Raw genomic sequence first — 14,650 nt, forward strand, 5'->3', positions numbered from 1 at the left:
TTTTGAGGGCCCACCACTCGTGTTGTAACATATCAATTCATTTATTTATTCATGACAAGGAAGGTAAGACTACTAAATTCCAATAAATAAACCAGATATTTACACTGCTAAGTTTCGCCAGATAAGCCATAAGCTGATCTGCTGTGTTTTCTCTTTCCCTACAAGGTATATTTGTAAACTTTGAAATAGGTTATCCTCCTGTGAATGACAGTGCTTCAATATGGTGGCCTAGACCCCTCAAGAACTTCTGACATGGCTGGATTACTGGATTGTTCTGAATCTAAGCTGCAAGTGATACGCACAAAGTCTTAGTTGTGCTGCACTCTATATAGGCTATTGCATACACTTAGGGGTAGAGTTATGGAAATGGCCCTGCACCGAGTGCAGCTCCACTTTCCCTGCACCCCTTAGAACTCCCCTACCGCCACCATGTGTGCACCGTATTTAAATTACGGCACACCATGGCACAGGATAGGGGGCAATAGCGTAATTTCTCATGACGCTGTTGATGTACTCTGCAGGAGTAACGCCAGAATATTGGTGCTAATCCTGCAGAATACATTGGGCCCCATTCTAAAGAATGGAAGCCACATTTTAACACCTGATCTTGAGCAGGCGTTAAAAGTGCTGTAAAAAATGGTGCAAGGAAATCTCATTTATTCTTTATTCTATTTTCCAGCTCCCCTCACATGGGAATGGCCCCTTTGATACATTATACCTGGCGCCTACTCTGAGCAGGTGTTAATATTGATGCTAAAAATGGCACAATTGAATTTTTAAAATTTCTCTGCACCATTTTTACAGGCCTCCCTGCGGGGTAACGCCCATTTTGAAACATTATGCCTGCCAAAGGCATTATGTAGCGTAAGGGGTTACAAAGTGGCGAAATGGAAGGGTTGCACCAATTTGTAAACATGGGGAAGGAGAATGGCCTACTTAACACCACATTAGCATCAAACAGATTAGGCTAGGGTGTCGCTATGAGGTGCTAGGGCCTTGTAAATCTGGTCCACAGTTCACCTGTTTTAAGTTTGCAGCTCTGGCCATAACACTACATCCTGGGTACCTGGAGGAGACAGGCAGAAGCCACATGAAAGTTCTGCTTGCTACAGGTTTGAGGTTCCAATAGGGCCTTGAGCTGAGCCAGAGCCACACTCCAAACTTCAGCCTAGCTTAAGCTTTCAGTGGCTCACCCACCACTAGTTGACTGCGTGTTCTGTTTTGTGGGGTTCATTGTGTGTTGAAAATAGTTTTCACCAGATAGCTAATGCTGTGTGTATGTGAACCCTAGAAAGGAATCCACAATCTCACCTTAGATTCTTCATTTTAGAAAAAAAACACTTCATCCCATATGCCACAGTCTCCTGTACATGCTGTAAAAACCTGCACATTAACACGAAGGTGCTCCGCTCTGAATAGTGATAGATGTTGATGATTGTTCCCCACTCCAAAATTTTAAAAGCACCAAGGACAGATGTTTGAAAGACTTTTTTAGGTCGCAAACAGTCCATCATACCATTTGAGACCGGGAAAAGGCTTTTCCACCTACACATTCTGCATGTCGGTGACATGTTACCAGTGCTTAATTTCTGCATGTTGTTTTCGGTGCTGAGCACCAGCACTTATTTTTGACGGCCGGGGCTTATTCTTCTGCTTCAAGCATTTGCTGAGAGCAAAAGACACATATGGGAAAGACGGAGGAAGGGAAAAATGAAAAGCGTCACAAAGGGAGAAAGCAGAAAGCTGCTAGGGTGAGCTGAAGGGGCAGGGAGTGGCTTTATATGGATTGAAGATGACCGAGATGGCTTCAGGATTACGCCGCCTCAGTATTCTGTGTTCCCACATTTAATTGCAACAACCGCATGTTTAAGAGGAGTGCTTTGGGCACCGGCATGTTTTTATTTACAAATTAAGCACTGCATGTTACTGACTTGCAGAATAGGTTTGCGAGTCGCTATTCAGTAGACGCGTGCCAAGAGCGTCCCTTACTCATAGCGAGTCACAGGGGATGTAAGAATGTTCTGCGACTGTGAATGCGGTCGCAAAACAATTGCAGACCCATTTGCAAAAAGGAAAGGTTACCCATGGGACCCTTTTGCCTTTGTGAATGGAAGCAAAAATATTTTTTCAGAATGCCCATGGATGCACCGCCAGCCTGTTGGCGGTGCATCCGCGGTCCCCGGCCCTGGCGGTAGTCAACCGCCAGGGTCAGAATGACCGCCTTTGTCACTATCTAGCTCGGTGAGGATAGCACTGTGCTACTCCTATGCTTAAAAACTTTGCTAGATAAGCAGACATTTGAGGTGAGCAAATTTAGAGTGTCGCTGGTGTTGCAGGGTGCTCCTTACTAGAGCAGCTCTCCACCTAAAATTGGGAACTTCCCAGAGTTCTCCTTTGTTTTTTGCATAATTTATGCATCACTCTAACCCTGAAAGGGCTTTCGTTTGATATATATATATATATATATATATATATATATATATATATATATATATATATATATATCCTACTGACAGTTGAGAGTAGGTAGTCATAGCTAGGACCATGTTTCCATACGGAAAACATTTTTGACTTGCCTATATCTTTGGGGCCATTTGACAGATCTTCACAAACTTTTCCCAAAAAAAACGTGCCAGTAATTCTTGTTGCACATAGAAAGTTTCAGGATTAACCCGTCAAGCTGGGGCTGAGAAAAAGAGAGGTTCAAAAAAGTGTGTTTCCCTTGTTAATTCCCATAAGAGCTTTGAACACGACAACAGCCCAAACCGCTGGATAGAATTACACCAAATTTGGCAGAAAGGTAGCTTTCGGCCCGGAGATCATGATTAGTGTAAATCACAGTAGTTTTGGAGTTGTTGAAGGAAAAAGAAATTTGTATATCTAAAGGCGCAGATCCTCCTTGGATTCTCCTCGAATCCAGACGAAAAGCAAGGCCCTTATTAGCTGGCCGCAACCTGACAGAAATATTTACTTGCACGTTAAAAAAAACATAAACATTAATTTAAAAAACAATGGTTACAGGGGCGTTATGGTTAGGTTGAAGTTTCACCATAGAAATTCAGGAGTTACAGTGATACTTATATAGTTATCTGAAGAAACTGTAACTCGTGCTGGAAAATAACTTTGGGCAACGTGTTTTAATTTTTTAACATAAGTATGATCATCAGTATAACTATACCTGGTGAATTTCTATGTTTTTTTCTTGGTAAAACATTAACCTAAATATAATGCCCCTGTAACCTCTGACCTCTGTTTTACTGTGAACATATATATATATATATATATATATATATATATATATATATATATGGAAAATGTCACTTACCCATTGTACATCTGTTCGTGGCATGTTCCACTGCAGATTCACATGCTATACATTTTCTGTCAGCTAGTGTTGGGCTTGGAGTGTTACAAGTTGTTTTTCCTCGAAGAAGTGTTTTTGAGTCACGGGATTGAGTGACTCTTCCTCTTCAGCTCCATTGCGCATGGGCATCGACTCCATGTTAGATTGTTTTCCCGCAGACGTTAAGGTAGGAGTGATAGAGTATAAAGAAAAGAGATGTCCATGCAAATGGAATATATATATATATATATACATATATACATATATATATATACAGATATACAGATATACATATATATATATATATACATATATACATATATATATATACATATACATATATACATATATATATATATATACATATATATATATACATATAGTATATATATATATAGTACATATATATATATATATATATATATATATAGTATATATATATATATATATATATATATATATATATATATATATATATATATATGTACAAGTGAATGTTGAACTTAAACAGCTACAGGCTCCCGGGGAGGTGGGAGGGTGCATGTGAATCTGCAGCAGAACATGCCACGAACAGATGTACACTGGGTAAGTGACATTTTCTGTTCAATGGCATGTGTAGCTGCAGATACATATGCTATGCATAGACTACAAAGCAGTTTTACCTTCCATAAGCGGTGGTCAGCCTGTAGGAGTTGAAGCTAATGAAATAGTGTTCTTAGTACAGCCTGTCCTACTTTAGCCTGCTGTGTTGCTAACACATCTACACAGTAATGCTTGGTAAATGTATGCGGTGTTGACCAAGTGGCTGCTTTACAAATTTCGGCCATTGGTATGTTACCTAAGAAAGCCATAGTAGCCCCTTTTTTCCGTGTGGAATGTGCTTTAGGTGTAACTAATAGCTGCCTTTTAGCTTTTATATAACATGTTTGGATACATTTTACTATCCATCTAGCTAATCCTTGTTTTGAAATAGGGTTACCAAATGTGGTTTTTGGAATGCTACAAATAACTGTTTGGTTTTCCTAAAGGATTTTGTCCTGTCAGTGTAATACATTACGGCTCTTTTAAGGTCTACTGTATACAGGGCTCTTTCTGCTACAGAGTCTGGCTTTGGGAAGAAGACTGGTAGCTCCACAGTTTGCTTAATATGAAACGGTGATATAACTTTTGGGAGAAATTTTGGGTTTGTTCGAAGTACAATTTTATGTTTATGTACTTGTATGAACGGTTCTTGAATTGTGAAAGCTTGGATTTCACTAACTCTTCTTAATGAAGTAATTGCGACTAGGAAGGCAACTTTCCATGTTAAGTATAGAATTTGGCATGAGTGCATAGGTTCAAATGGTGGACCCATAAGTCGTGTGAGCACTATGTTTAGATTCCACAATGGTATTGGAGGTGTTCTAGGTGGAATAATGCGTTTTAATCCTTCCATGAAGGCTTTGATAACAGGGACTCTAAATAAAGAGATGTGCTGTATATTTTGCAAGTACACAGAGATTGCAGTGAGATGTATTTTAATGGATGAAAATGCTAAATTTGCCTTTTGTGAATGAAGTAAATAACTTACAATGTCTTGTATTGATGCTGAAAGAGGGGTAATTTGTTTAGATTGACAGTAATACACAAATATTTTCCATTTGTTTGCATAACACTGCATGGTAGTGAGTTTCTTTGCTTGTTTGATTACTTCCATACACTCAGTTGGTAGTTGTAGAAATCCAAACTCTACGACTTTAGGAGCCAAATCGCTAGATTGAGTATTTTGGGATCTGGATGCCTGATCAGTTGTTTGTTTTGTGTTAACAGATCTGGTCTGTTCGGGAGTTTGATATGTGGTACTACTGACAGATCTAATAGTGTTTTTTACCAGGGTTGACGTGCCCATGTTGGTGCTATAAGTATGAGTTTGAGTTTGTTTTGACGCAGTTTGTTGACTAGAAATGGAATGAGCGGGAGAGGGGGAAAAACGTAAGGAAATATCCCTGACCAATTCATCCATAGAGCATTGCCTTTGGATAGAGGATGTGGGTACCTGGATGCGAAGTTTTGGCATTTTGCGTTTTCGCTGGTGGCAAATAGGTCTATGTCTGGTGTTCCCCAGTGGTGAAAGTATGGCTGAAGCACTTGGGGATGAATCTCCCACTCGTGTGTTTGTTGATGATCTCAGCTGAGAACATTTGCTAATTGGTTGTGTATCCCTGGAATGTATTGTGCTACAAGGTGAATGTTGTTGTGGATTGCCCATTGCCAAATCTTTTGAATAGGAAGGAGAGTTGGGATGAATGGGTCCCCCCTTGTTTGTTTAGGTAATACATTGTTGTCATGTTGTCTGTTTTGATAAGGATGTTCTTGTGAGTGAGAAGAGGCTGAAAGTGCAAGGAATACAGCTAGCAATTCTAGGTGATTTATATGAAACTGTTTGTGTTTCGTGTCCCATTGTCCTTGAATGTTGTGATTGTTGAGGTGTGGCCCCAGCCAGTCATTGATGCATCTGTTGTAAGTATGGTCTGAGGCACAGAGTCTTGAAAAGGCCGCCCTTTGTTTAGGTTTGTGGAATTCCACCCCTAAACTGATATGCTTGTTTGGCGGTCTATCAACACTAGATTGTGAAGTTGACCCTGTGCCTGTGACCATTGCTGTGCAAGGCACTGTCGTAAAGGCCGCATGTTGAGTCTTGCATGTGGGACAATAGCGATACAGGATGCCACCATGCCCAACAGTTTCATGACGAATTTGACAGTGTGCTGTTGGGCTGGCTGTATTTGTGTCAATAAATTGTGAAATGCTTTTATTCTTTGTGGACTTGGGCTTGCAAGTGCTGTTTGTGTATTTAGTGTGGCTCCTAAATACTGTTGAATTTGTGCAGGTTGTAGGTGCGATTTGTGGTAGTTTATGAAGAACCCTAGGGTGTGTAGGGTTTGTATACGTAATGCGTATGGTTTTGACACTGTGTATGACTGTTGGATTTTATTAGCCAATCGTCGAGGTATGGGAAGACATGAATGTGTTGTCTTCTTAGGTAGGCAGCTACTACTGCCAGGCATTTTGTGAATATTCTGGGAGCTGTTGTTATTCCGAAGGGTAACACTTTGAACTGATAATGTTTTCCCTGAATTACAAGCCTGAGATATTTTCTGTACACTGGATGGATGGGTATGTGAAAATACGCATCCTTGAGGTCTAATGTTGCCATGAAATCTTGCTGCTGTAGCAGTGTGACCATATCCTGTAGTGTTACCATGTGAAAGTGTTCTGACAGGATGTAAAGATTGAGGGTTCTGAGATCTAATATTGGTCTTAAGGTTCCGTCTTTTTGGGGGATTAGGAAATACAGTGAGTAAACTCCTGTTCCTATTTGATCTTGTGGCACAAGCTCTATCGCTTGTTTGAGTAATAGAGATTTTACTTCTTCTTGCAACATGGGGATATGTTGGGTGGAGAGTTTGTGTGGTTTTGGTGGAATATTTGGGGGAATTTGTGCCAATTCTATGCAATAACCATTGCGGATAATAGATAATACCCAGTTGTCTGTTGTAATGGGTAGCCAATTGGTGTGGAACCTTTGCAGTCTTCCCCCCCCACAGGTGAGGTGTGAGTTGGGAAGAGATGGTAAGTCACTACTTTGGCTGCTGTGAGGCTTGCTTGGTTGATTGATATTTTCCCCTGCCTCTGGGTTATTGGCCTCTGTGATTGCTGTTAAATCCCCCTCTTTGATATTGAGGTTGGTAGGCTGACTTTGTTAGTGAGGTGGATGCCTCAGGTGTTTGGGTTCTAAATCCACCTCTGTATTGGGGTTTCCGAAAGGACCCCCTGTATTGTGTTGTATATAAAGCACCCATGGCTTTAGCGGTGTCTGAATCTTTTTTCATTTTCTCAATAGCCGTGTCTACCTCAGGGCCAAAAAGCTGTTTTTGGTTACACAGCATATTAAGGACTGCCTGCTGAATTTCAGGTTTAAATCCTGAAGACCTAAGCCATGCGTGTCTTCGTATAGTGACAGCAGTGTTGATTGTTTTAGCTTCTGTGTCTGCAGAATCTAGGGGTGGCCTGATTTGGTTGTTTGTAATAGCCTGCCCTTCTTCAACTATTTGTTGCGCCCTTTTTTGTTGGTCTTTGGGGAGATGTTGTATTATATCCTTCATCTCGTCCCAGTGGGCCCTATTATATCTAGCCAACAGTGCTTGGGAGTTGGCTATCCTCCATTGGTTGTCTGCCTGCGATGCCACCCTTTTGCCCGTAGCATAACATTTTCTGCTCTCCTTGTCTAGTAGGGTTGTATCCCCAGATGACTGGGAGTTGGCTCTCTTTCTGGTTGCACTTTCGACTACAGAGTCAGGAGGCAATTGTTGTGTAATAAAGGCAGGATCAGAGGGAGGTGGCTTATACTTTGTCTCCACTCTAGGAGTAATTTTCCTAGCCTTTACTGGCTCTTGGAATATTTGGTGTGCATGCTTTAACATGGGACTAATAGGTGGTGTGTGTAGAGGATAGTGTGTTAAAAAGGAAGTCATCGTCTAAGGGCTCAGTGTGCATGGCAACATTGTGGTAGGATGCCGCCCTAGCTAAAACCTGAGTATTTCCTGTACTGTCCTCCGGTGGTGATGGCTTGGAAGGATAGCAGTCTGGGTTGTTATTGGGAATGGGATCTGGATCATACAAATCCCATGGATCCACATTGTCTTGCTGTGAATAAAATTAATGTAGTAGTAGGGGGAGAGACAAGCAAGTGAGGAGAGTGAGGAGGAGACTGAGGAGGAGAAAATTGAGGAGATGGAGATTTTTGTTTAGTCTTTGGCACTTTAGCCGGTGGCTGAGCAGTGTCCAATTGTCCCTAGAAGGCCAATTTCCTCTTAGGCTGCAGAGGAGGTGGAGTTATAATTTTGCCAGTGTCCTTGTGAATATGAATTCTGGCTTGCCTTTCATCTATATCCTCCATTTGCAAATGTTCCTCCGTGATTCTATGGCTTTCTTTAAGTACATGTTCCTCCGTGTAAACTGGCCTTTTCAGCTCCGAAGCTGTTTTTTTCGGTATCAAAAGGCTGGGAGTGGATGTTGGCCTTGGCTCCGAATGCGATTTTCAAGGTTTCGACTCAAAGGATCGATGTCCGATAGTTTCGGAAACAGAGCTTCGGCTCGAGTTCGAAGGCTTCAGTGGCGTGGCCTTTTTCAGTGCTGAAGTTGTCGGTTAGTCACCGAAGGTCTTTTTACAGGTCGAGCCATGGCCTTCCGGCAGTGGCGTTCCCAAGGCCTTATGTTTGGGCTTGGCTGGGACAGGGGCAGGCGTACTCACATGCTGTCCTGCCGTGACTGGTCCTGTTCGGAGTCGGACCCTCGGACGGAGACTGCCGTATGCATGATCTCCTCTTCCTTGATGTCGAGACGTTCGGTGCTCTTGGACGCCATCTCGAGTCTTCATGCTCTTCTGTCTCGGAGAGTTTTCTTTGAACGGAAGGATCTGCAGGCCTCACAATTTTCTACCCGATGGTCTGCGGAGAGACAGAGATTACAGACGAGATGTTGGTCTGTGTAGGGAAATTTTGCATGGCACTGAGGACAAAAGCGGAATGGGGTCCGGTCCATGAGGCTTCCATGCGGTTGGCCCAACTAGGCCTGAGTTGGGCGCGGGCGGCCCGAAGGGCGAGTAAAGATGTTTGACCCGACGGTACCGAAGTGGCGATGGAAGATGGTAGGCGATCGAAACAATACCGAAGAGAATTAGTGAGTTTTAGAACTTTTCCAACTCTAACTATCGGAGCGAAAAGAAACACATGCGAACCCGATGGTGGAAAGAAAACAATCTAACATGGAGTCAATGCCCAAGCGCAATGGAGCAGAAGAAGAGGAGTCACTCGATCCCCTGACTCGAAAACACTTCTTCGAAGAAAAACAACTTGTAACACTCCGAACCAAACACTAGATGGCAGAATATGTATAGCATGTGTATCTGCAGCTACATATGCCATCGAACATATATATTCGTTTGGCCCCTTTACGTTTCAGGGAGAAGCAGCACAAATATTGTATGCAGAAATGAAACATTCATAAAGCTGTTATGAAACAATTATAAGCCATAGGCCGGAGGTACAAAGCCATTTTGTAATCGCAACCCCCAAGATTCACAAAATTACACATGTATTCCAAATGCAATGTGGTGATTGGCTAAAGGGAAGGTGTTGTTTAGAACACCTTCTCATTGTGTATAATGTAGGACAACCTCGGGGGAGCCGGCAGTGGTCCAGGGAATCATTGCTTGCTCCTCCTGATATAAACCCACACAAGAATTTATTTTTTTAAACAGCACTGGCTCCTGTAGGGACATTGTCAGTTTTATGGGCTGATTTAAAAAAAGTCCTGCATTTGGAAACACAAACTCAGAGATGTTGGTCTTCTGTCCCTGCAGACCCTCAACCCTTTATTTTTATCCAGTCACTGGAATAGCAACCTGCTAAGTTAATAATTATTGAATATGTGGCTCTGTAGCCCCTTGGAATGAGAGAATTTGTGATGCAACCTATTAGTACATAGATCACATTGAAACATCAGAGACAGGTCATAAACAGTTAGGGACAGATTTAAGAGCCCCTTGCGCCAGGATATAGCAACATAAGCATCATTTTAGTTGATGTTAATGTGGCAATATTATGGCAAAAACGTCATACGAGATTTTCAAAGTAGCGCAATGTATGTATTGTGCCACTGTGTAACACCTAGTGCCGTATTTGCCTGTGCCAGGCATAATGTATTCAAGGTGGGCGTTTCCCCATTGGGGGGCAACAAAATGGTGCAAAGAAATGTTAAAGATTTCTTTGTGTAATTTTTTTCAGCATTTTTAATGCCTGCTCAGACAAGATTTTAAAAGGGGGCACACCATTATTTATAATGGGCCCCTATGTACTGTTCAGAGTTAGTGCCAAGATTTTGGCACTAACCCTGAAAAGTACATCAATAGAGTACAACATTTCTGACGCTATTGCCTCCTACCCTGCGCCATGATGCGCCATATTTTAAATACGGTGGTAGTAGTGGGAGCTTAGGGGCACAAAGAAAGTGGTGCAGCGCCCTTTTCTTAAATCTGCCCCTTAGTGTGCAATTTACAGCTAGTTTTTGCAACCCGTTTCTTAGTAAATGGGGCCCCATGTGCCTTATCTGCCTTTCTGTCTGGCTCCCATTCTAAAGGGCCGTACCTTCAAAGGGTTGTTTGGGGCATTCCCCCCCCCCCCCCCCCCCCCACACACACAATAAATGTATTTTTTTTTAATCGTTAGGGATAAATGCTTTCAGTCGGGTATGGCGAAGTGTCTGTCAGATTTCATCAGGGATATTTAACTTAACTATGCACAAGCAAAAACGCACACACACTCATCCTCTCTCTGCTTTGAAAGTCTTCAAAAATGTTGGTTATTTTACAAAATATTGTGTTTTCTCTTATTTAGTAACCCTACCAATCTGCATTCCTCTGCGTTTACGCTGTCCCTTAAGCCCCTCTCATGCAAACTCCTAATTGTATAATATATTTTGACATTAGATTGTTGGGAAATCTGAAGCTCCTTGCCCCCCTTGTCTCCTATAACCCCCCCCACCAAGTCTAAATGATCAAACTACGCCCCTGCCATTCTTTTCAATGTCACTGGACTGTGTAGGCCAATGGAAATCAATCTCCCATTGCAGATATCGTTCTTCTGACAAACGTTTTTGCACGTCTGAAATGCCAGGCTGTTATTGTATCTTTTCCTATTTGTCCTTAATTCACTTTTAACACAATGGCCCAATATAAGCAATCGCACCAGTGCATGTGAAAGCAAAAAAATAACTTAAAATTCACAAAAACAGCTATTGCTTCTGTATGTACTCCCCTTACCCAGGATTTACAAACAGTTTAACTGATCTGAGCCAACTTTTCAAGGCGCAAACACACTGGCAACACGCAGAGAACCATGATAAAACCTCCAACGGTTTGCTTCATTCAAGGCTCGCTTTGAGTCTGTGGAACAGTGGATTTGAACTGAAAGTTGCCTTTTCATGTTTAGTATGTAGTCGCCATTGAGGCACTTTCCAATGTGGTATTTGGAAAAAAATCTACATAGCAGGATCATTAAAGACTAGTACTAGGCGATAATCTCAAGATACAAGATGGAACCTAGAGCACTGAGCTGTGTCCAGGGCACAAGAAGGGTGTGGTGACCGTTGTTTCTAATAGTTGATTCGCTAGCTGTTATGCGGTTCAAATTAATGGATACGTTGTATCTAAGATAATTAAGATTTCTTCTTCGTGCAAGTCTTAACAATATGACTGTTTTTTCTGTAATGTTTGGTAATGGAGGTAACATTTGATATTTATACCTATAAATCAGCAATGTTGGAACAACAGCCTCACCTGAGTGGGCTGCCATGCAGTTGTACATCAGCTTGCAGGCCTGCAGCAGAATGATCACCTTGTCAGTCGGCGAGTAAGCTTTCTGCATCTTTACCAGCTTGTGCCGAATCTTGTCTACTTCTTGGGGGCTTGGCAGGCCTGATCTAACATCAAAGGCCTGTGCCCCTCTCTGTCGAACCAGGGCAAAGTTCTCCCGTATTTGCAGAAGAGAGCCATCCTCAGTGAAGGCCCTTCTGAGACGACAGTCCAGGTACCTCTTCAGAGGCTTTAGGATACAGCGATACATAGCCTTCTCCATGACCCCATCTTAGCAGAAAAAGAAGCAAAGCGAGAGGTCAATAGAACTTACTGCAGATGGAGCACAGGCAGCAGCACTGTTTCTCTCCCAAACTCTCTCACACACACGGTGCACACACACCCACGCACACACAAGCACACACATACACAAGCATAGGCAGCATAGTTAACGTCTTTTTCACACCCACATCATCTAAACAGAATAGTCTTCAGCAGTGCCAACTTCCATAATACACAGAAAGGGTATGGTATGTGTAGCACAAATGTAACATTCCATAACATGGAGCAGTAACTGCCTGAGCACCTGCAACAGACACTTCACTCACACACATATAACTGTTACTCTTGGGAAGAGAACTCTCCCAAGCAGCAGTAGCACGGTCGTTCATCGTCCTGTCTACAACAAGGAAGATCTATGGTCTTCCCACTCAGCATGTGGATTATTGCTCCTGCTCCACTCAGTGACCCCCGGCGTGCCTGTGACCACCAGCAAACTAGAAGGTGTTGCACGCAGAGTGAAAAGCCGGGGTGAAGAAGTGGCTGGCGAAGCACAGAAGTATAGCGGGAAAGGCGGATGTCAACCATTAGGTTATTCTTATTCCTGCCATTTAGAGGAAGCCCATTTTATGGAAGAGGTAGGCCTGAATAGTCTTTAAAAAATCCATATCCAAGATGGTCTGTTCTCCAGTGTTTGTGTTCCAAACCAAGATGTCCAAGATGGTTCAAACGTTATTTTCTGTGAAACAACTTCATGATTAGACCATATATAAGGAAGCTTTGGCCGGAAAAAGATGTGTCACAATATTTCCATCCCCTATTTTTCATCACCATCATTGCCCTCATTAACACTTTTTGTCCCTGATTGTTTGCTCACTTTTAAAGTACTAGTATTCCCTTTTTGATTCCTCACCTGGAAGACTTTATACTGGGCTTTTTTCTCAACCGTGACTCAGGGTAGCATCGGTGCCTTGCTTGTCATCTTCTGCATCATTCATCATCCTCAATAAAAAATACCAATATTGCCAATGAGTTTTTTCCTGCCATCTTTGACTTTTCTCTCCTGAGACACTACTCACGTTTTCAAATGTACATTAATGTAAGGTATGGTCCTGGTTAGTAGGAGGAATTTTCTTTCTTCAGGCAATCAAGAAGGAAGGAGAAAGGCTGCAACAGCATCCAGTCCATGACAGATTGTGATCCCAAGACCCCATAGATTTGCCTCTACCATTGATCTTCTTAGGACCTGAGTCTAGAATTAGAATAGCTTCACGTTCAAAAATACAGCTTTGAAGGAGATCTTAGCATTAAGGTTTACTTTTATCCCAGTAGCCCGTTCTTGGACCCCACGGTTAGGTGCAGGCTGGTTTCACTATGATAGGTGGTCAGGGGCATATCCCAAGTCCCCAAGCACCAATCCAAGTGATAGAGGAACTGATGGAAAGTGGACGATATATAGAAAGAGGCAATGTCCCATTTCCAGCTGTACCACTCCCTAGTGGATGCCTGCTTGAGGTTCACTGCATGACACGATCCGCAAGCATCATTCGACACACTAAACACCATAGGGGGGAGGTGGTAGGGGGACCCATGCATGAGAAGTGCTCCCACCAATTAAATAAATTAAAAGAAACCATCATTCTGACGTACCCACAGGGGACAGGCAGAAAGCTCACTAGACAAGAAGGAATTACAAACAAAAAAGGACAGTGGGTCGGCCACCATGGATTAGGGCCAAGCTTCTCTCCCACAATTTCCCCCGGCAGACGTTCTTCCCTACTGGCCGGCAGATTAGGAAGTTTAACTGCAACTTGCCCCACTCCGGGGTGGTAGAAGGCCAACTACACAAAAAGGAAAATGTGTTTTAATGAAAAAAGAAGGGGTGTGGTGGCCCACTCAGCCATCGGGCAGTGTCCCCGCCCCATAATGGCACCATTGGCAATTTGGGAAGTTCACTACTTATCTGCCGTTGGGAGAGTAGAAAGCCAACTAGACACCTGAGAAACTTATGTTTTAATAAACACAAGGGGAGTGGAGACCCGTCCAGGTACTTTCCTTACCAGTCTTTTTCACTGCACTGGGGGGGGGGGTGGAGAAAATTGGAGGGGATTACTCCTTATTCACCCTCTCAGAGAGCCAGAATGCCCATTATTCACCATTGATTTAAAAAACATTTCTAGAAAAGAAAATATGTGGTGGGAGTGGCCCACCGTACCATTCAGGCATACCCCTACTGCTAAAGCCCCAGCATTCTTTGTGCCAGTCCAGGAGACAGATGGGGGGGTTAAGCCCAAGTTTCCCCACCAGGGAGTGGGGGGAGCAAAAAGTCCACTACACCCACAGATTGTCTTTTTCTTTTGGTTGGGGCTGACCCACATTGGGCCATACCTCCCAACCCTAAAACCCCAATAATCTTCCTGCACGGCTGTGTGAATAATGGGTGGATCTACCCCCAATCTGCCACTGGGGGCACAGCTTACCCACTGGATGGTAGGGATATTTAAAAAATAAACAATGTCGAGCTGGTCCTTCCAAACATGAGGTCACAATCCAACCCGAACAGTGTTTCTTCTTCTCTGGGGCACGCAAGAGGAAATTTTGATTTTCTTTGGGTGTAAGTTTGACATATGGGCTTT

General features: G+C 42.9%; 2 protein-coding genes across 3 annotated transcripts in view; one reads left to right on the forward strand and one right to left on the reverse strand.

Annotated features, from left to right (window-relative positions):
• Positions 1–14,650, forward strand: part of LOC138259947 (uncharacterized) — a 100,589-nt gene that overhangs the window by 19,704 nt on the left and 66,235 nt on the right. The gene's annotated exons all lie outside the window — the stretch shown is intronic.
• The window catches only part of RIN1 (Ras and Rab interactor 1), a 111,430-nt gene that overhangs the window by 4,857 nt on the left and 91,923 nt on the right, over positions 1–14,650 (reverse strand). For both annotated transcript variants that reach the window (XM_069207942.1, XM_069207941.1), the window contains one exon: positions 11,721–12,026. In XM_069207942.1, coding sequence (XP_069064043.1) covers positions 11,721–12,026 — 306 coding nt within the window. The remainder of the gene's footprint in view (positions 1–11,720; positions 12,027–14,650) is intronic.

The sequence above is a fragment of the Pleurodeles waltl genome, chromosome 9 (assembly GCF_031143425.1).
Source record: "Pleurodeles waltl isolate 20211129_DDA chromosome 9, aPleWal1.hap1.20221129, whole genome shotgun sequence".
Taxonomy (NCBI): Eukaryota; Metazoa; Chordata; class Amphibia; order Caudata; family Salamandridae; genus Pleurodeles; species Pleurodeles waltl.